Source organism: Chroicocephalus ridibundus, chromosome 2, assembly GCF_963924245.1.
Source record: "Chroicocephalus ridibundus chromosome 2, bChrRid1.1, whole genome shotgun sequence".
In the NCBI taxonomy this organism is placed as follows: Eukaryota; Metazoa; Chordata; class Aves; order Charadriiformes; family Laridae; genus Chroicocephalus; species Chroicocephalus ridibundus.
In genome coordinates, this window is record NC_086285.1 from 28,900,496 (window position 1) to 28,924,008 (window position 23,513).

The 23,513-nt window shown below is 37.5% G+C and overlaps 1 protein-coding gene across 3 annotated transcripts in view; it reads left to right on the plus strand.

Moving 5' to 3' along the window:
- The window catches only part of UMAD1 (UBAP1-MVB12-associated (UMA) domain containing 1), an 83,281-nt gene that overhangs the window by 54,112 nt on the left and 5,656 nt on the right, over window positions 1-23,513 (plus strand). For all 3 annotated transcript variants that reach the window (XM_063324898.1, XM_063324897.1, XM_063324899.1), the window contains exon 3: window positions 10,302-10,387. In XM_063324898.1, coding sequence (XP_063180968.1) covers window positions 10,302-10,387 — 86 coding nt within the window. The remainder of the gene's footprint in view (window positions 1-10,301; window positions 10,388-23,513) is intronic.

Below are 23,513 nucleotides of genomic sequence, written 5' to 3' on the forward strand. Positions count from 1 at the left end.
AACAAAATATGCTGTATTCAGAAATACTCTGCGAGCATGTGTCACAAATGCAAAAGCAGCATTGGATGTAACATAAGGTTCTCTCCTCAGAATTGACATTGTCTACATTGTCACGGTGACATAAGATTGCCAGGCTGTGGTCTAGAAAATAACCTTCAGAAAAATGCGGGGAGGGAAGCTTTTTGAGCCACGATGTTTGTAAGCTTAGATACTGTGATTTAACTCTCTGCATTAGATATATCGGTGCCTGCATGTCACACAGACACATGTAAGCTGTGTATGAGTGTGTCTATATAACTGTGTGTGGTGTTTGTGTTTTAAATTAATTCTGCTTAACTTTGTTTCAGAATTGAGTGGGGGCTTCCATGCCTCTGAGAGTATGGTAGCACTTTTAACTATGAAATGATTATTACTTTGGAGAAGATCTCTTATAATTACGTCACATAAAAGTTACCTTAAATGAGTGTTCTGTCCTATGCATTAATTCTTCTCCCACAAAGTATTAACTCATCTTTCTGGTACTTTCAGAGTTTCTAGATGTGAGAAAAACCATTTTTAATAACTAACATGAGCGTCGTAGGCAGCTGCTCACGCAGGAAGCCTAGTTACTGGGATGAGGTTGTATATGATGCCATCCCACAGCAGCTAGTGGCACAGAGATGCAAGTGGCCCTAATATGAGTAGACTGAATGATTGATTTACACGTTTTTCAGAGGGATTTTCCCTATTTTTTCATTACGTAAAACTTTTTTCTTGTTTAAACATGCCTAAAATGTTATCAAGATAGAATAAAACACAGCATTCCCTGGAATAGGAGAAAAGACGAAGTCCAGTTTCTCAAGGACCTTCTTGAGGATCTCCTAGTTCTTCTATCCTGCCACAATAGCCCTGGCTATTTCCCTACATTATTATAGTGGCCTCCTTTGCCTTCATTCCCAGTGGCCAACCACAGCAATATTTGCCAGTTGACCTGCTAGCTGGCCAAGAAGAACAGAGAGCAATGTTTTTTTCCTTCAGCAGGGTCATTACTCGTGGTCTCTTTTTACTACCCAGCTACAGATGATTATATTCTGTAAACATCTTTGAGTCTTCTATATCTGTGCCAGTTTCAACCACATTTGGCAATGTTTTCCTGCGTTATCAGGGACAGAAGATTGGTCATGTAAATCTAATTCCTTAGGAAACCATCTTAAATTTGCATTATTTGTTTGATTTGCATTTATGTAGCAAGCTTCATATGCAAATATTAGGCTAGCAGCACCTCAGTTTTTGACAGGCAAATAATTTTAATGCATGCTGGACCTACTGGCATGCAAGTTACACAGCGTAACCAAGAGGTTGAGCAGGCAGACCACACTGCATCTTTTTAAGTGCTAGGAAAATCTCTGTCCTCGTCAAAGTGGGCTTCAATGTGCTGTTTTCATTCTGGACAGGATTGCCTTTGGAACCACATCGTTAATAAAACGGGAGGAGGAGAGTCCTAATCCCATAGTTAAATGAGGATAGTGAAATAATCTTAATTTCATAGTGAAAGTTCAGTGTTATAAGAAATATTTACCTTTTGAACAACACCTGATCCTGTAATCTGAGATAAGTTTTATAGATTGGTTTAACTAGTGACAAGAAAATTAATAACTGCTAAAATGTGTTTAAGGGGAGGTTGCTTGCCAGCAGTACTCTGTGTGAGCTGTACTATTGTCTTCAACTGAGTTTGATGTTGTTACTAATGTTTCCCCAAAGCTTTTTACCGCTTGTCAGGAATGGAAGAGGTAAAGACTTTTATTCTTTTGAGATTAAATTTTTTATCATCCTTCCAAGCAGAATAAGAAAATGCAGGAAGGATTGTGAAGATCATGACTGTCGTATTCTCATCAAAGGTAAAGAAGACAAAGTTAGGCAAGAGAAACAGAGAAACAGAGCAAATAGAGGCAAATAATATTGTCTTTATCCTTTGGAAAAGCAAAAAGGATCTACGGTGAGACTGTAACCATGGAAGAAAATCTAGCTTTCAAACTGCAGCTTCTTTTGCACTTGCTGTGTACCAATCCATCCATATGTCGAAGTTGGATTATTCTAAGTGTAGACATCTTTCGTTACCCAGGAAGCAGATTTGAGGGTGAAGTGGAAAGGAAAGAGATTATATAAATTAACACTAAACTTCTCCAAATGTCTAAAAATTTAAGGGACTTCTTGTTTTATTCTTAACCTGAAAACAATATACTTATTCTGTGGGATGATTGAGCTGCTCTAGATGACCATGACAATAAGCTAACACTCAGTGATTATGTAAATGATAAATCTTAAAAAAAAAAGAAGTAATCATTTTATAAAAGTTTTCTTTTTCAAAAAAGTAGATGAAATGCTTTACTTCCTCAGAAAAGTATGATTCATTTGGGCTTGGAAGGTTGCATTTGTTTTGATACAAAGGGGAGGGGCTTAATTGAGAAATAAAGTGAATGACGGGAAGATTTAAAAGTTCTCTAGGAATGTCAAGAACTGCATCTTAATGCATGTAGAGACTGGCCTATGGCATCTAATCTATGCCTTCCAGGCAGTTTTGCAGATTATTTTTTTTTTAGGGACAGTGTTAATGGTAAATGCTAACATGTAATAGATATGCTGGGGGCTTATCCGCAGAGCAGTATCAGTTAAACAAAGGAAGAGGAGTGAATAGTTTTGAGGTTCTCCCTGAGGCATGGGCACACATGCCCAGGTAAGCACAATTGTTTGGTCAGAAGATTTAGAGGATGTACACTTCTCTTGGGTAGCTTTTGCTTTCAACTTCTTTCTTGTAAAATGATTGAATGTGTCATAAGCCCTTACTTGGATCTGTACTATGTTGGTTGCTTCAGTACTAAGGATGTATTGAGTGTCTGGTAAGTCATATCACCTGCTCATTCTGACAGCAAAACTAGATAAGAAAGGTGCGGCAGCATCTAGGGTAATGAACTCTAGAATGGTATTTCCAAATAACAAAACGGAAAAGTGAGATCTACTGAAAGATAGGCTGTGGTGAGGGGATTCAGTGTTTTTGTGAGCTACTTAGAAAGGCTGGTATGCGCGTATAATTGAGGAGAAAGTACTTGCATGGATGCATCACATCAGTAAAAGAGAATGAGATTGATCCTCAGCATTTCTTTATGCGTGACATGAAAGCATCATAAGTTAAAACCAAAGTAAAATAACATTTCGTCATAGGGGTTCCTGGCTCATGGATGAGAGAATTCTACAGCTTTCTTTGACTGTGACTGTGGACCTTGAGGTAACAAATAGTAGAGTGATAGATATAAATGAGAGATGAGAGGGGCTGTGGAATCTCCATCTTTGAAGACTCCAAATTCAGCTGGACAAGCACCCGAGGAACATAGTTTCCACTTTGAAGTTAGCCCTGTGCTGATCTGGAGGTTGGACTAGTGTGACCTCCAGGGATTTCTTCCAACCAAAATTTTCCTGTGAAACTTTGGCTTTTGATCATCAGCAGCTTTCATAAGGAGTTGGGCACCTCTTAAAAGCAAGCCATATAAATGGGTGTCAGGGGAGTTGGAATGATTTAGCCTCAGTGAAGTGGTTGGAGATGGAATTGGATTTAAACTCTAAGGGTCTTTTGTTTTAGGATCCAGGAAAGCTTTGAAAGAAGTCAAACTTTTAAGAAGTTGGAAATATGAAAAAGCACAGAAATAAAAAGCTTTTTGGAAACTTAAAAGTATGTAGAAACGGGATACTGGAACTCTACAGGAGCCTCTAATCCTCTCATATTGTTTTTCTGTTGTCATCTTCCTAAAAGTTCTCATTTGTGGGGGAAAAAAAGGTTTCTGTAGGGGAGTTTTTAATCTGTGCTTTTGCTGCTATCTTGATAGTGGGCTGCAGGTTGAGAAGACCCTGACAGAATTGTTTAGGAAAATGGAGATTCTGCATTAAGATCACCTGCAGAAGGTTGGGATACCAAAACAATGGGTGGCAATTTGGAGTGCCACTCCCATAATCTTCAGTGGCATGTGCTGTAGTTGGATTTGCTGTCCCCCTTAATTGGGAAAGGACTGAACCTTCTTGCTTCATGTCTGTAAATGCAAAACCAGTTGGGATAATGTTTACCTTGTTACGGGGGGGAGTTCCCCCCTCCCTTTTACAAGTTTGAAGAAATCAGTCTTTCAGAGTCCTCACTCTGCAGGGTTTATATAGATTTTTCTAATGATTTGTCAGGATAATTAGAGAAGATACTGGTAAGTTCTACTCCTGATCAAAGATTTTTTTGTAGGACCCCTTAATACCCAGCTATGAAAACACTGGAAACTCAATATAAGGCTGCTAAAGACTTACCATGTGCCTGCTTAGGTTAACACAGACCTCTGCCTTAGCATGGGCTTACACGAGTTTACACGACTTCCTTCTCATTCACCCTTATGCAGCATAAACTCTTAAACTCTTGTTTTGCTGAAACTTGCAGCTGTGGAGAATCTTTTTGCTGATATATTGGATTTTTAGAGGGTATTATTAGCGTGTTGAAATGAAACTGCTGTTGATACGAAAAGCTTTAATATGAAACCAGGATGAGGTGACCTGAAACTAGGATGATTTCATTGTTTTGCCAACTATATGTATTGTTATAAGGCTATTATGTCTTGGCCAAGTGCACATGGACACTAATGAGGATTAATGTGTAGGTTTTATAACATTAATGCCAGATAGAATGGTAGTCCCACTTCTAAGCAAAGAGAAGAACCAGCTATCCGTCAATGCGCCATCTCTCCCATTGAACAGGACAGCAACTGGCCAGTACCTTATTTCATTCAGATGGATCATTGAGTGGTCTGTTAATCACCAACGGGAACTGTCAAATTACTTACAGCTTATTGTATTTTGCTATAATTGTGTAATATACGTTCAGGGGGGTTGGACTAGATTAAAGATCCTTTCCAAACCAAACCATGTTGTGATTCTATGCTCATTAGCAAAGATTTCTAAAGTTCTTCCCTTTGTCTTCTGTTAATTGTCTTGATTCCATAAAGCCAGCACAATTTTGTGTTCTGGGTACTGCCATCAGTGTTCCCTGGTACCACCCCACTGGAGTCCCCGGGTCACTCATTGGGTAGGAATTGGCTGGTAAACATATTTGACTGATCTTCTGGATTGGCAACTCAGCACTCTTCTGTGGTACTAAATGTAACGATGGACTCTTCTTGAAAGAAACCAGGGTGAATGAGATGAGGCTCAAGGATAGAAGTGTCAGTGAGGAGAACAGCAGCCACCACTTGACATCCATTGCTGATTGCCTGTCTGCTGTACGCACAAAGAAAGGAAAAGAACTTTTTACTAATAAGCTTGCAGTGGTGCTGGAAGTAAATGGAAGCTGTGGCAGTGGGTGCTGGAGAAACAAGCAGGGCTGGGGAGAGACTGAGCAGAAACACATTTCATCCCTGCTGAAGGAGCCGGAGGCTATTTAAATAAGGCTGGGAAGAGCAGGACTCAGAAAAGTGATACTATCAAACCCCTTTACATGCAAGTGCGATTGTAGGGACTCCTGAGACTCAGACGTTCAGAGGGGAGGGGGAATTACAGTACTTCTTGAATACCTCCCTAGGCTGAAAGCGTTGCCACTATCGATGGACTGAAGCCTGAAGTTCTGTTAGTTAATTCTGGAGCAGGGTGACTTAAAATTGGCGTATCTAGCCTGGTTTTCTTCCTTGTCTCAGGGAGAGAGAGGAAGATTTACAAGTAAGAAAGAGAGGCAAGAAACTGCAGTAAAACCTTGATGCTTCCACAGATTCAGCCTTTCCTGTTTTCAGATCCTACTGCGTTGGGTTTCCTCTCTTAAAACTTTTTGTCTTTTTGCTTCCAAGTAGAAGCCTGAATACACTTCGTTCTTGCCATTTCTATGCAGGATAAAGAAGATAATGACAGGCAACAAGGAGTTAAGCAACTAACAGCTATTTTGCAATATAATGCAAAATAGCTGTCTTCCTTTTGAAGCTGAAGGTGAGATTTTAAAATCCATGTATTTGATAACTGGTTACTACTTGCTGTGTTGCATATGCTTCACTGTCTCACAGGGCTCTTGCACAGACCAGGACAAATGGCAATCTAAGTTATAGAAGACTCTAAAATACACTTAAAATTGGTTTTAATTTTTTAAACTGAGGGTGGGACAGGCTTTTAAATGTTTTCTGTCGATCAAGAGACTACACAGCTTGAGGATAACAAAGTGCTGGAAGAGGGAAGAGTATAAATAGAAACCCCACTTCCTTGTTGAGTAGAAGCCAAACTTGTGGTTGAACCTTTCTCTATGAGAGTTTGCTGAGGTCCAGATAGGCAGCCGAATACAGATTTCTGAAAAAAAACCAAAAAATTCTGAGGTCTGAGGGAGGATGGACATAGTGCATACTGAAGACTGGACTGCGTATTTCTTTCCTGTGCAACACCTGGCTGGAGCTCTTGGAAAAAGAAGATACCAGTGGAACTTGGGGAATGTTGGTGTAAATCCAGCACCAGCTCAGTGAAAGGAGAAGCGTTTGTCTGACCTTTGAGTGCGATGCCATTCATTTGGGCCTGGAAGAGGCTTACTATAACTTAAAAACAGCCTCCCAGGACAGAGGATTTGAAATATGGGCTTATCTGGACAGTAGGATCTAGTGCTCTCTTTTCAAACTTGAAAATATTTTTCTGTTGATAAGTAAGGGAATATTTTACAGCAATAAGCATGATTAATTTTTCCTGATAAATTTTCCCAGTAATGTTGTGTGTATTACAAATTATGCTGCTGATGTTTAAACCATATTACACTGCATGGAGCACCCTTCGTTTCTAATTCTTACAGTATCTAAGTATTATATGACATTTTTAGATATATGAGTTAGGTTTTTTTTTTTTAATAGGAAGTTTATGACTAAAATATTGCATAATGCTTTTAAACCAAGGGATATATGATCCAGAATCTAATTGTTTTGTAAGATTAATCATTTTGTCTGTTATCTCTTGGTTAAAATACAGCTTTAAACTTGCTCTAGTTCAAACAAATTAATTCAAGAAATATGGCCTATATTTATACCGGAGGTTAGGCTATATGATTACGGTGGTCCCTCTGGCCTCATCTATGAATGTATTTGCTGTTCAGTTCTGATGAAAGACTTTTTGGGGGAGTGGTGGTGGGTATTTGGTAGCGCTTCCTACTAAGGTAACGTGTTTGTGATTTTTTCAGAGACAGATTTCAGTAGCTTAGTTTGGCAAAACTGTAATTATGTACCTATTTCCGTCAAGATTGTGTAAGGGGAATTGTTTGAATTTGGGTTTTTTTTCGGAGCATTTGGGGGGGAAGAGTGATTTTGTTGGTTGCCTTTTTTTTCCTCAGTCAAAAAACTATCAACCAAAACGTGTAAAATGGTCAAAAGAATGCACATTAGTTCCTGCTCCCAAAGGTCTGTGCTCTCATGGAATGTTTGTCCATTCGGTGTTTACTTTCGTCTGCCTTCCTAACATGTAGGTAGATGGGAAGAGGAGATTGCAGGGTTGCAGTGGAGAAGAGGAAAAGCCAGATTAGAGGGAGGCATTTGAAAGGCTGAACCTGGAGAGGGGAGAGAAACTGTAACTTCCACTTTAGGTCAACGGGAAACCAAGGCAAGGTGAACAAAAAAAATTTGGGAGTGGCTAAACAAGATGGGTCAGCTATGGCAAACTTGATAAGATTGGGAACTGGTGGAGCTGGGGAAGTATGTGAGAGTTAATTCGTTATTTGGGCTACTAGAAATAAGGATGACTAATCTGTTTGAATATTTGAGATAGGAACTGGTGAAACCAGTACACTGAAAATACTGATTTCTCTGGAAAACTATTCTGTCCTAGCAGACATCTTGGGCAACTGAAATAATAACAGTCCATACACAGATTCATGGCTTATCCTTGCAGGACCGTACGCCTGAAAATTTGGCAAGATGTTGGGGTTTTCCCATTTGCTCTTTCTTTTTTTTTTTTTAAACAAAGAGGAGCTCTTCATTAAAGTTCAGTTTACAAAGGCAATTAGAGTTGTGAAACACTATAGATATTGCTACATTTTGGCCTCCTTAAGAACTTATGACCTCTGGGAGTTGGATGTGAAAATTCTAAGTCAAAAAATTTCATTTCTTTCCAAATGAGCTGTTCTTATTCTTCCTTTACTGTGAAGAGTTTTACATGTTTGACCTCTTGGTCCTGATTTCAAACAAAGATTTCTTTTCATCTTAAGGAAAACTAATCACAGGAAAAAAGTATATTCCGGATAGCATTAACACACATGAATTTGGTCTTTTGCTTTTTGCATATAAAAACTTCCAAATACTGTCTCAGGAGCAGTATTTAAAGACAAGGAATAAAAAGTTGGTTCCTGTGTTTCTTAGGTCTCCAGCGTAACTCTCTTTCAGTATGTTTATGCATACACCCAACTTTACCCAGTATGAGTCATCTCACTGACTTCAACTAGCTGTCCCTTTGCTACTGACTGGCTTTGCAGCTCTTCTCTTACACGCTTGATGAGTCCTTGTCCAGCTCACTGCAGCCGACTTGCATCTTCACAAGTCTCTGGGCAGCCAGCATAAGTTCCCTTGAGAAATACTGATTTTAGGGACGGGTATCCTGTGGAGTCTTTCCTCCTGCATCCGTCATGGAATGTAGGACTAGAAGGGAACAGAAAAGGTCATTCATGTTCCTTCTCTTGGCAGGATTGAAACCCTTCACGATAGATGTTTCTTCAACCTACCTCTGAAATCTTTTGGAGATGGACCGATGTTTAAAGAGACCATTTCCATAGGTTGTTTCAAGTGCTTAAGTAGCCTTACTCCTGGAGAGACTGATCTAGCTAAATTTGGTACTATTTAAACTTGTTTGCACTCTCATCCACAGCAAACGTACCCAAGATATGTCTTACTGTCCTCTTCATATATCTGTTAACCATTTTCATGCCTCCCCAAGTTTGTGCAGTCTTTCACTGCAGAGCGCATTTACAAGACCTCTAATAATTTTTCTTTGCAGGCCTCTTTACTTCATTACAAATGGAGACTACTGGTTTGACATAATTTATTTTCATGGCTGTTACCTCATTATCTTATAGGTGCTTGTAAATTTTGTTTTTCACAGTATCGTGGGGTGGAATTGAAGATGAAATGACTCCCCATCTCCTTTGGTCTGTGTCCCCCCCCCCCCCTTTTTTCTTAAGAGAAGGTGTGAATACAAATGCTTTGGAGTATTTTATGTAGCGAATTACTAGTTTATTGAGAAGCGTTTTTCAACTCCAGAAGAGATCTTGAAAAGTGTAGACACTAATGGAATTAATAGGCATTAATGACCTATAACAAAGATAATTTATTGATGATTCTCAGAATACACTTTTAGGGGATATTTGGGGATTAAAAAGCATGCCCGATGACTAAATATTACTGCTTGTTTTCATAAGATACGTTACCAAATACTGCATTGTACCTGAGGGACCTGACTAGTCAGTCCTTGGAGTCTGATGACAGCGTGGAGCAAGCATGCGTGGACCTGGGTGTCATTGGCTTCCAGGCTAACTGGGCACGGGCAGAAGCTGGCTGCTGTTCCCGACAGCTTCTGCCAGGTGCACCGGCTCTAACTAAACCTCTGGAGAAAATGGAACAGGAAAGGCAAAAACACAGGCTTAGCAAAGGAGTTAAACTACAGTAACTTGAACCCTTTCATTTGGAATTGTTGCTGCAGGACTCTTTAAGGATACAGACTTTCAAAACACTCCATTACAGAAAGCAGTATCAGTTCAAATAAAGATAAAGTCAGAATTTTGTGACTAAATCTTTTGTCTTTCTAAGTTGTCTCCTCTTACAAACTTTTTGCTGAGTAGCACTAACAGCAGAAGGAGATAATCCACAAAATCTTTACAACTTCTCCTACAACCTCCCACCGACAAAGAAGATTGGAGAAAATAGGTTAGGTGGATATTTGTTTTGCAATGTCTGAGAAACTCATACTGCTATGTCTCCTTTGTTTGACACTTTGCCAGTATTAGAACTTAATGGTCCTGAAGTGTGCAAAAATAGGGGCCTTGCTTTTTTTCTTTTTCTTTTTTTTCCTCTGAGTTTTTCCCTTTAACCAGTTGGCACAGATTTATTCACAGGTTTTGCAGACCGCTTCTCAATATTTTTCTCTTTCCTTGCGTTCAAAATTATAAAATATAAATTTGACAACAGAATTCCTCCATTCCCAGGGAACTGTATAATTTGATTTTAGGAAGACTCAAGAGTTTTTCTTATTCCATATAAAATATGAAGGATTTCAGTGATTTAATAGGTATTTTTTTACTTTGCTAGGAGAGACAATTGATGATCAAAGTAGAGAATCAAAGGATAAAACTTCATTTCCAGAGACCAGACAGATGTACAACCAACCTCCACAGGTAAGAGACTATTTCTTTATGCACACATGATGAAACTTCCATAGCGGCTCATTTAAGAAGCATGAATGTCCTGCAGGAGACAATTTCAACACACTCACATCTTCCATAGAATGAGTGCCTACTCAGCCTTCATTGTCATCTGTCAAAAAAGAAGCATTGCTAGTAATTAGAGGGCAATATTATCAAGGCCACCGATATTGATTTGAAAAAGGAAGACTAAGAAGGCTGGGCTGTGTATGGTATTGCTGAGTATCTTATTTTTATACTTGAGACGTGCAAGCATGAAACTGTAGCTGGAATGTTAATGAATTGCATAGAAGCATTAGCGTAGTGAGTAGTAATGGAAAATGTCAAACATTTACATAGGTCATTTATTTCCACAGCTACCATTATAAGTAACATGTTGTAAACGTGTGAGTATAATAGACTGTCTTCATTGTGTGTTTGCTTTCTGTCTCAGTACTGTGTGGCTATAAATCTTCTTTTTCTTCTTCTGGTTTATTTAATATTTAATCCATGTTACCAAAGAGGGCTTTTCAGAATATTTCTGCATATGATGTGCACATATTTTCTTCTCCACCTCCTCTGAAAATGATTTTGCAAGGAGTATGAGCCTTTTTTCCCTTGCCATATAGTTTTAGATATTTGCAAGATAACTGTGAGACATTTTGCTTGGACTTTTTGTGCTTTTGTGGTGATTTTGTTTTTGCTTAACCTATACTTTCTCTGTCTCTTTCTCATATCTAGCCTTGGAACTAACTGTCTCTCTCTCTCTCTCTCTTCCCAATGACATTTTAATATTTATTATTGCTAAGTCCCTTGGTATATCAGAGTTGTTGCATACCAGATAATGTTGCATCCTGAAGACTGGTCAACATGTGTGTGATCAGTAGTCTCCTTTTTTAATTTCAAATTAAAAACTGTATCTGATACATAAATCTTTAATTCATTGTAAGTAATGAGTGGTTTGCCTTCTGATAACGTGGGAGTATGAATTTGTTACAATTAATTGCAAAATTTTAGTCTGACTTCTGGATCCGTGCGCATCTGAGCCAGGGTGTTTTGCAACCGAAGTCCTGCAGTTTTGAGGCAGTATAATGCATTGATGTTGTGGTTACCTATTGCACAAACATAGTTTCTCTTAATGTGATGTTCTTGCTAGGTGTTGTGAACCGCCAGTTATTGTAGCGTCAGTGGTTTGTTCAATTCTGTGGAATTTCAGGAAAATAGGAACTTGTGTAGATTTTAAGTGTTTATGAGTTAGAGGAAAGAAGCAAAGCTTTCAAAATAAAATAGCAGACATTACAGTGAAAATGAAACACAGATTTATTTTAACTTTTCTATTAAAAAACTTATCTGACACAAAAATACTGGTATGAACTGGCTTGCGACAGCAACAGTTAAATTATGACACAGCATTTGGTAGTATCTAAGTTATTAATTCCAGTCTAGATTTTGGTATTTTGACTTCACATTTACTTGAAGGAATTCTCAGTTTCTCAAATTAAATAGAGTAACTGAGGATCATGGGAATTAAATGGATAATTCCGGCCATTAGGAAAGCAATATTCCTATTTGCAGTGGTGAGTATATTTTTATAAATTCGTGGAAGAATTCTACCAATTTAGTGAAACTGGAAAAGCATTGTATTACATGTTCAATATGTCATCGAGACATAGAACGTTAATTGAAATAATAAACTTAGCATTAAAACAAGAATACTTCATAAACATAGTACAGCATGTTAAAAGATATTTGTTAAGCTGCAAAGTAGTATCAGATATTTGTCATGCAAAGTTGAACAGAAGATGTTGAGTTCTTCAACTGCATCTTTCAGTTGCTGGGAACTTGCTTTTATTTTTAAATATAAACTATTTTACAACTTATTAGATACAGACTTTTTGGAACATGAAAAGGGCTTTTAAAAATGTGATTTAAAGAAGAATGAAGTAATACGTTGTTCATGGGTCACTTCCTTATTCAAAAGGGAAATGAGGTTGAGTTTGATTTTTTGAAGTAAGTATCTTCCGGAGTATTTTTTAGTAACTGTCGTCATCTTTGGAATTTCCCATTTGCTTAGGTACTATTGGATTTGTTTGCTGTACAATTACTGAATTCTCAAGCACGTATTTTTGTGTAATTGCACATAAATTATTTAACCTAATGCACAAGTAAAAGTTTACACCAAGATCAGCTTGCTGCCACTAGCAATATGTAACAGAACCTCTTGTAACAACTGCCATACCTGCAGTCTGCATTATTTTAAGAGGTTTTGATATTGCATGCATGTTAGAGGAACTGCAGAAATTTAGAAATTTGTTGGAGGAAGGGTGTTCCCAAAGGCCAACTTTAGTCAAAACTTTTCATCTTCTGCTGCAGAGAGTTGGAACAGAAGCTCCTGCTTTGACCAATCCCATGTGGAGTATCATCTCCATCTCGGCAGGTATGGATGGAGGTTTGGGAGGGTCATCTCCCAGTGCCGAGTCAGTCCTAGTGAGATGCATTGTCCGGCATGGTAATGAGTGCTCTGGACCTAATCAGGCATGTATGATCCTGCTGAAGTTGCTTCAGGCTCATGAACTAAGTCATACGCACATTTAAGTGCTTTTCTGGATTGGGGCCAGAATACTTAGCGCTCTGCAGGGCCAAGAACTTAAATTAGTCTCTTTGTGACGCTGAAATACAAAGCTTCTAATTTTAACTGCAACACCATCATAATAGAAAGAGATATTATGTTTTATTTTATCATGCTTGCGAGTTTTCCATTATTATAGTACAATTTTTCAGATAATTCAATCTTTATCTGCTTTCACTGGGAATTTAAGGTTATAGAAAATAGCATAATGGAAAGGTTAGTTTTGATATATGAAGAGTGCTAGAAACCCTAGAAATGTGGTGGGGTTATTTTTGATAATGAGCTATTCCATTGGTGAAGCAAATTAGTGCAACCATGTATTTTTGTCCTACTGTGAGAGCAATTATGTAGCATATCTATTAGGAGACATAAATATTTTTGACAGATGGTATGGCTGTGAATTAGGATTTATGAAGATTATTGTATGTCTGGTGTCCAGGACACCTGGGATTATTAAATTGATGTAAGAAACAACAACAAAAAAAATTACATTTCTGGTAATAGCTGCAGTGTTTTGTGTCTCCCTACTGTCACCTTAAGAAGCAGCTCGTGTTGATTTGATATTGCACATTTTGATAATCTGACGTGCTTTTTAGCCAACTGATACCAGCAGATTTAATGGGTGAAAACTGTACCAGTAAGTGTATTAAAATTAACTACCAAAAAATGAGAGCTGTCTTTAGATTGTAAATTAAGATTTTTCTCTTGCTGTGTGTTCTTTTGTTTTGTTTTGTTTTTCTTTATAGTCCTATTTCTCCCTCAAACACTTAATAGTTATTGCCTTCTATCTAAGGAGCTTGTTTTGTTGTGTGCATGTTTTCTAGGGCAAGAGAGAATCCCCCAAGGGATTGCTTAATCCATAATTATCTAATTTATATGTTGTTGTTATAGCCACTCTTAATTATATACCTTGCTGTGATACTTATCGTCATAGGACATAGTTTTCTTTATGAATTGCAATAGTTCTGTTATGGTTCTTGTGCCCTTTCTTTTCATAATTTGCTACTATAAACTGAGAACATAGCAGATAGAAAGTCCCTGTTTCCTGAACTAAATTTAAAATCGTGTATGGTTTTCTGCATATAGATAGTGGTGTGCACTGTTTTGGGCAAGTATCTAAATAAATTAGAAAAAATATTTTTATATCTGAATTGGAAGATAATATCCTCATTAAATTGATCCTTTGTAAAGCTGCTATATAAGGATTCTGAATAGATGTAAATAAGAGTTTCCTAGGCATCTGGTTAGGGGTCATATTAGTCAATTGGAAAGACAGAAATACTATGAGATATAAAATATCAAGGAAGAGATAATGGTAGGTGTGAGTGCATGGAGTAGGGGAAAAATTAATTTAATTTTCTTTTTACTCATGTAGAGAAATTAGCAAGTATTGCTGAAGACTATTAAGATATCCTTTAGAGCAGATCACCTGATATAATTCCAGGGTATGAATAATGATAATTTAAATATTTTTTTTTAAGAAAAAAAAAAGATAACATTAAAATTAATTGGTTCTTCCAGACCTATAATTGCCCAGTTTTTACTAAAACTTAGCTGACTGGATTATTTTTACACGTTACTGGAAAAGGAGCTATTACTGATCATGTCTCTGTTCAGTCACTCAACTCTTAGTTTATGGTTCAGAGGGACCCATATTTAAAATCTCGAGAAGGCTGTTCTGGGATAGATTTACTGCACCATTTTAAATTCCCTACATTTGCCTTAGAGAAGGGGGTTTATATTTCAGAATTATTGGCCAATGTTTGTGATTAATTTGCTTCATTTTGACAAAATATAGTTTCTACAGAAAATGTTGCTGCTTAAATTGTCTTTTTGGTTTTTTAAGCTGTCATAAGCTAGAATTCTAGTCATGGCCTGGTAAGACTAATTGCTTGTCATATGTCATATTAACTTCAAGATCTTCTTTTTCACCTACAAAGCCCTTAAAGCATGTTGTTCCATATTTTCTGTCTTCTTAATTGGGTATGTAAGCAATAATCACTTAATGAAATTATCCAGTCTTAGAAGGGACTGGAATAAGTCTGCGTCAGGTCATCAAGCACGTTCTTTTCTCTGAATGCTGGTACTGTCAGAAGAAAGATCTTATGTTTTCCTCAACTATTGTGTATGATCATAAGCTATAGGAAGTGAAGTTTTAACATTACCTTTAAAGAAGGATGACTAGTTTTTGGTGTTGGCAGCTGCAATGGAGATCACCTTTCTTAGTTCCCTTCATCCTTTGCATGTATAGTAAATAGCTGGCAGTTCTGTGGGGCATCCATGTGCAGCCACAGATTGAAAGTGTGTATGAAGTAGAGCTGCCATATGATAAGGGTTGTGCATGGTTGTGATCTTACTGAGAACGAAGGTAAATAGCCCAGTCAGCTAAAAAAAAGTGAACAACTATCACACGTTACACATTACAACTATTACTATGCAATAGTATATTTACTTTATAAAACTTCATTATATTGTAATGTTCATATTGCTCTCTGTTCGATAACTGACCAAAATATTTGAGAGGTCTTTTCATATTCGGAAGACCTCCAGGATGTATGAATCAGTGGACTTCTGTCTGCCTTCAACAGTTGAGCAACTTGCGGGGGACAGTGGATGTACATATTATATATAAATATATTAGGTGTATGTACACACTCGTGTAAAATTTAAGCAAACATGATCATTCATAAGAAAGTCTGCTTCTGCACGACACAATGGATAAGTTACTATGGCCTCACAAACAACATTTTATGAACTCTGATTTCTGCGATCTGTTGACCCAGGGTCAACCAGTAAGACCCGGGGGGGTCTTGTAGGACTATCACCTTGTAGGGTTTTTCTCAATTCTAAAAGTGACTAGTTAGACTTTTTATCTGTGTAACATGATACACAGCTGAGGTCATTTCAGATATTTAGTAATCACAGTAACATCAAGAATGCTATGTCAATTGTCTTTTTCTTAAAGGGAAGTATTATATTTTTAGATACAGGGAACTGGAGCGGGAGTTGAGAGATGTGAATTAAAGCGGTTGTCACCAACTTCCTCTCTGAACTTAGAAAACAGTTAATTTTCAAAAAAAGTAATGCAGCTCACTCTTACAAAGAGTTTTTCTATAGCACTTCTTAAGTGTGAGATACTTTTAAACCCTTTGTTTAACTTCAGCTGAGATTTCATTACAACAAGAACTAAGGAAGCCTTACAGTCTTTTAGAATGGGAGCTCAATATTCTGTCTGGCCAGAAAATACATGTAAACACAGCAACTGGGTTGACTGGAGCATCTCTCCCTCCCACAGCCCTGCCTGTGGAGTCCGGAGTCAGTGCTGTGGTCAGGCTGTAGGACTGGTGAGGTTTGAGCAACAGAAGGCAAAACCACTTCCCGCAGGGAAAGAATAGCACACAAGTATGGTGTATTTTCATCGTTTAGGGTGTATAAATAGCAATGTGCATATCCACATGTAAAAAGTCTATAAAATAGTAAAATTGGCCTGATTGATTGGCAATTCATTTTGTGACCAAGCACATGTATCCAAAAGCACAGTTTGCATACCTCCCTATTTAGTTTGGGCAGAGAGTCACTGCATGCTTGACTTAATTGCATGCTTATTCACTTACATTGGATGGTTATTTGTAGCAGGAGATGCTCAAATTGGGTGCCCAGGTGTTCCCATTGCATTTTTTAGCCTTTCTCTAATTTGGGGATCTTCTGACTAGCTTAACCCCAGATAAAACTACTGATTATCCTATATCTCTTGCCCAAACCCATGAGGTTAGACTAAAAGCCAGTAATGCTGGTTCACTTTGCTGCTGTCAACAAATTGATTGGTCACTCATCCTGCCTCTGGGAGCAGCCCTTCTGGGCTTTCCAAATATTAAAATTGATCTAAAATGCAATGTAGATAATACATCACTTGATGAGACTGAGTGCTAATACAGCCTGATGGTACAGTGATATTTACAACATGATGCATTAGTGTAAAATGGTGTCTGAAAGATTAGTATAGGGCAGCTTATTAATAATTACTCTAAACACCAAGTATGGAAGACAACAATGTCTATAGGTTAGTTTCACTGCCACTTTCAGCAGAAAAACCCAAAAAGTGCAGACAACAGTGGACAGTGCATATTAATGGAAAGGAAATACAACGTGAAAACTGTCTCGTTTCAGTCTAAAGTGCTAATACTGATAAGACAGGAATGTGTTTTACCTGTACTTGCCATCAGTGTGCTTTGAGCCTTTCACCATAATGTGCTGCTGCGGTAATTTCTGCCTTAAAAAAATCCCCCAAACTTCACTACTCCTTAGTTGAATCAGACTTGTGAAAGACGGTGCATTGGGTAGCACATAGTCAAATTTTGTTCTAAAGCCCTTTTTAAAAATACAAGATAAAATGGAAATTATTTGTTTGCAAATTTCTTTTCTTTCCTTCCACAGTATAACAAATTTTAAGAATACTTTTCTAGTGCTGTAATGCAATTAATAGACCTGCTTGATAAAAAAAATAATCTATTTTAAAAGCCAATAAAGTACTTTTCTTCCTGTTCATTATCGTCCAATTATCTTCCTTCCATAGCGAACCAGGTGGCTGAAAGAGGCCACCTTGATTGAACGAGATGACCAATATTTGTTTCCTTTTATTTATTTTATTAATTATTTGGTCCTTTACTGCTTTAAAAGTCATTGTACTTTTATTCCTGCATCCCAAAAGCCTAAGCAGTAGGTGTTGAGGACAACTCAGTCTTGTTACTGGTTGTGGATTGAAGCTTTACACTCTGGCTCCCGGTAAGCTGTTTGCTGAAGGGGCTGTTGACAAGCGCTCCAGCTACACACTGTGTATGGAGGAACTTAAGGTCAAGTATCCATCCTTGCTTTCTCTTATTGACTTGAATCTCTATGGAGAGAGCAGTTGGAAAGCTGGATTAGGAGATACTTGCCTAACTCAGTTTTTCAGCATTAGAATATTTTAAATTTGTAAATAGGACACATTGCTAGTCTTGGACACATGTCTGGATTTTAAGCAGCGCAATAAAACCTTCAGAATAAGTCACTTAGTACAGTAATTTTTATTCACACATCTCCCTGAGAACCCCTTCATGTTCTTCAAGATAGAGGAGAGAGACCATTAGGAAGATCCAGGGGTTTAGCTACCTAATGAAACTTCTGAAAGCACCGCTGAGGACGTTGTTGGCAGGTATCACTGGAGGAATCTTCACCTGGGTTCAGACTAGTAATTCTTTTGTGTTCACTGTACTTAATTAGCTTTTTTCTGAAAACCAAATCCAAGATCATTTCCTTTTCCTTTCCTCTTGTTGTGGGTGGAAATTGTTATCCCTCTGTCTTTTTCCTCTCGCTGATATTAATGTTCTAGGGAGACATTTCACGAATGTTGCTGACTACCTCAATTACTCAAGGAGAGATTTCCTTTTCTTCTCAAAACAATAACTTCTGATTTACGCAGCTTTTGCCAGTTGTTCCGATTTGCTTCAATAGATAACGGAATCTGAACAGTTAATAACTGAATTTTGTATTACATTAGGAGTTCAGGTGGTGGCAAAATAAATGTGAGTACTTTGTGCTTTTGGATGACACTGAAGTTACAGAACAAATCCATTATCAGCATTTATCAGACTTATCTATTCATTTTATAATATATTGACTTGTCCTTCAGTTCTGATTTGTGGCTGCGGAATGCATTGCTGGATGTCTAGAGCTGCCTGCATTTTCAATTACAGTTCTTCTGGCTTGCAGTTTACTTACTGTAGTAATTTGCATGAACTTTTTTAATCTTTGAACACGCGTGCTACAGAAAAAATAAAATCTGGCCTAGTTAGTAACGTTTCCTGGCACTGGCAGAAGCACAACGTGCTGAATATTGTTCATGTTGCTTATTATAATGTATGAGATCTTTTCTATGAATAGCTTGCATAGTACTTCGAAGGAACAGGGAACTTGATAAACCATTCCTTACTGAACCCACGTCTCTCCCTTTCTTCTAAGATAATTCTTATCAAAATATTCATGTTGCAGAGGAGACTATTGTGCAAAATTCAGCTGTTAGGACAGTGCCCTAAGCTGGGGGCCCTCCTCCGGAGAGGCAGAGGGAGGCAGCAAGAACAGGAACTCTGCTACTGAGGGGGTATAAATGCTGATACACCTCTTCAGTTGTCAGATTCAAAAGTGCTAAAATCGGTTGGGATAGAAGGAAAAATAAGCAAATAATTATTTTCATGATGGTGGGAAATTAAGACTTAGAATTTTAATAAAGATTTAGAATCCTTTTCTGCTTGCTTCTTATTTCTGCTTGCTTCTTATTTCTGCTTTCCCTTAATTCTACAGTCTTTCTTCATGTTGCATCTTACCCCTGTTTGTTCACAATTTTATAGTTTGTCATTATAGATGCCCACGTTTGAGATGTTATGGTTCTCTGTCTTTAAACAATTATTGAATGAAATAATTAAATAATAGGAATTAGGAATAAAAATATCATTATACAATTTCAGTTACATTAAGTTCAATATACTTGCTGAATTTATCACCATCCCCCCTCCAAATATTTTCTGTGCCTAATTGTTATTATAGGGGATTGACTGAAACCAGAACCTTAATCTTGTTCTGGTTTGAGTTTGCAAAACTGTTAGGAAAGAAAAAGAATTTTTTTCTTACAGGATGAACAAATGAGATAGTTGGTTTAGGCAGTAGTTACGCAGTCATTTGTGGTACTTAAGAATACTTTTCAGGGTAGAATTGTGTTTTACAAGTGTTTCATAAATGAAACTCACAGGCATCTCTAGTATCTACTAGGATAACTAAACTAACACTCTTTCATTGTGGAACATTTGGAATATCCAGAGTTCAAATGGCAACCTCGCAAATCTCCCCCTCTGCAGAGATTAACAGTTTTATGTGTTTGAGAGAGCAAGGACTAATTACAGAAAGTTCATTCTGCATTTAAACTATCAAATTGTTCCTACATTAAAGAAAAAGCTAGTTCTAAATAATTGCACTTTTCTAATTGCTTTAATGTCAATAAGGATGTACAAATGTACATCGTTATTGATACTGAAAGTGTGGTTTAGCAAAGATTCCCCTACTGTTCATTGCAAGCCAGGATACTCGGTGGGGAGCTTTGCTATAATAATGAAAAACTGTAGAATGTCACAGGTACTTTTCACTGTTTCTTTAGAATTTTTTTTATTTAAGATTTCAGCAACATTAACTTGACCTTGATTCCATTGTAGTCTAAGGAATGGCTGAAAAGCATGCTTTAAAGTGGAAAATGAAAAAGAAGAATAACTAAAATTTGTGTCACAAATCAGTAAAAATATACTTAAATGCTTATTTTAAAATCTGGTTCTGTTTTACTCTGAACAGCATTAGTGACAAATGGAGAAAAAACATGCTGCCTACTAATCACACAAAATTTGTACAGGTAGCAGGAGCTCCTTAAGAAAGACAAATCACTGCTGTGTTGCCGAATGAGAGTCATAAGAAGCTGGGAAACAAGAGCCCAAAGCAAATGGGAAAGCTGATTTCCATTGACAGCCATTGTTGCTTCTAAAAGCCTCTCCAAGGACTTGATCTTAGCCCGAAGCTTTCAGCATGGAAGTCTGCCCTGTCACAACCACTGACAACACCAATCTTAGGCTAGTATTACAATCCCATTCACTGCAGTTCTGTTAAGAAAGAAATGAAGTGACCAGAAGCCATTTGGATATGGCGATGAGCTACTGCAAGGTCTCCAGCACTTTTTCTTCCATTTACTTTTGTTCTCACAGTTAGAAATAACTTTTTTTCTTGAGTCCCTGGAGGGAATGCTGACTAAACTTTTGAGTGAGCCTTGAAAGAATAGCAGCTCTCATGATTCACGTGAGGTTTTCTGAACCATCTCAGGGGCATCCGTATTGTGCTTGTCCGGGTGGGTTTCTTCCTTTCTTACAATTCTGTAAGCTCACATACTTATTGCTGTGTTGAGCGTGGGGGTGTTTTGCTGTTGATTTTTTTGGGTTGGGTTTTTTGTGACATTTAAAAACTGTCGTGTCATGAACGCTTTTGCCCCCTCCAGCAAGGTTTTACTGATCCTTTTCTCCTAGCTTAATTTTTTTAATACAAAGTACTAAACATTCAGAGCGCCTTGTGAGTAATTCTTCTCTTCCCCTCTGTTCCTCTTTGCCATTACTGATCTTACTTGAAATGTGGATCGTTGTCATCAATACTCGCTCTGGAATTCCTACAAGTTTTCTAAAAAGGCCTAAAAAGAAAGCATCAATTGAAACACAATTGGAAGAACAATCCCTTAAGACAATTTCCATTTCTAGATATGTGAGAAATAACTTCACAGTGCTACATAAATTCTGAGATACATTATGGTACACTATTTGCTGTAATACTGCAAAATTGCCTGAAATAAAGATAATATTTCTAAATGATCAATAGTGTTGCAGGTCTCTGTCATAATTATGATATTGCTGGATACTTACTAAATATTCTGGAAGAATGAACATACAGTGTGTTCCTCAAGGCTGTCTTTTTAAGGAAAATGGGCCTTCTGGAAAAAACCCCAAACCTTTATTTTTTTACAGAAAGTACAAATTTCTTGAAATGAATCACTTTTTACTAGAAAACCTTGTTGAACAATTTGGATGATAGTACTGATCTTTGATTTTTCTTCAGAGCACTGTAAATCCAGCTTCTCAGTACATTATAAACTATGCATTTTTTCTTCCTTACGAGACTCTTGGCAGACTTTATGGTTAGCACACAGAGATGCAGCAAATTAGATGTTTTTAAAGGCAGCCGAGAAAGATCTAAAAAAAAAAAAGGAAAAATTTACCATAGAGGACAATTTTGTAGTTAGTTAGTTTTGAAATAACACATAACACCCTTGTTGTCAGAGCACAATAAGTATCTGGTGGCCAGCTACCATATATATTTACACACTGTTTCTTTTATCCCTGTTCATTTGGATTGCAAACCAAGAATGAAGAAGGCACCTTGCTTATTTGAATTAAATTTGATTACCATATCTTCCGTAATTTTAACTGATTTTTTGACTCCCTGGTGTTTGGTGAAATGTAAATTGTTTGGTGATCTTCGCAGTGCATTCAATTAATATTTCTCATAGCAGGATTGTGTGTCATAGCATTTGGCAGTGCTTTGTTTAGCTAATGTCTAGAGAATATGCTCTGAATAGATTGTATTCTGGATAAATAAGTTAGGCATTTAAGTAGGAACCAGTGTGACTAATGTGGGATATCAAATTCTGTAGGACTTGCAGTTCTATATATGCTTGAAGAATGCATACGTGAAAACATAAGCCATTTCATAACCTTGGCTTTGATTGCATCACATAGCTTTGTGCTGGTGTTTGCATTGGAACCAGCTTGGGCGATCTCAGCATTGATGGGTGATTGATGTTCTTTAGTAGAGTGTCCAGTTCTTCATTACATTACCACAGTCGCTATAAAAGCCTGCTGGTCAGGTTGGCTTCGTCAAGGTCTTTTCACTGATGTGGATTCTCCAGCATATGAGTGAAATATGTCTTAGCCCCCTTAAAGGATGTCTTTATGATTTGGAAGCACAAAAATATGTCTAGCTTGATAAGATCTTGCACATGAGGCCATTATTTAAGTATCACTGCAGGAACGCTCAGAAACAATTCTGAATAGCAAAGGGCAATGATTGCCTGTAATGACTGCACTAGGCAGAATTGAAAAATTACTTCTTGCGACCTGAAATGCTGAGAAAATTTTATATACAGAAACTTTTTTTCTTTGTATGTAGATACCTAGTAGTCGATATGATACATAGATAATACAATATATGCCATAATACATATGACACACTGTGTACCAGATAAAAGGATGGATTCCACAGTATTCAAGGAGTTAAACTGCAAATGTGACAGAATTTTCCATCAGCATATCTTCAGTTAACTCTCCAGGTTAACTTTGACCAGCGTTTTTCTACCATGTTTGGGTTTTGCATACTTCGTTAAAGAATTGTCCTCCCGGGGTTTTGTATTTTTCCCATTGCATAATTTGTTGGGACATCAGTCCAATAATAGTGACGTAACATGCGACTTGCTATAAATGAAAAAGTGAGTGTGAACATTTTAAGATAGTGAAAAATAGCCGTTTTCATGGGAGAGACAGTAGTGGTTTATGTGTGAAACTAAAATAGGAAATCTCGAGTACTTTTCTCATTTCTGCTGTGAACTGGTCTTGTCATATTGGACCCAAGACCTTCCCATGAGGGGCTGGGTAGACTGGGACCCAAAGACCATTGGATCTGAGATCAGAGTGTGGCATTTGTTATACTGATGTGACACTTTTCTTTGCTCCTGACTTATTTGTACTATGTTGCTCCCGACTTATTTGTACTATGTTGCTCCCGGCCATTTCGGGCTTTATTTATGGTACTGTTTTGACTATTCAAATAGTATCAGTATCTATAGACTATTAAGAACCTCCCTGACAATATGCAGAGATTGAG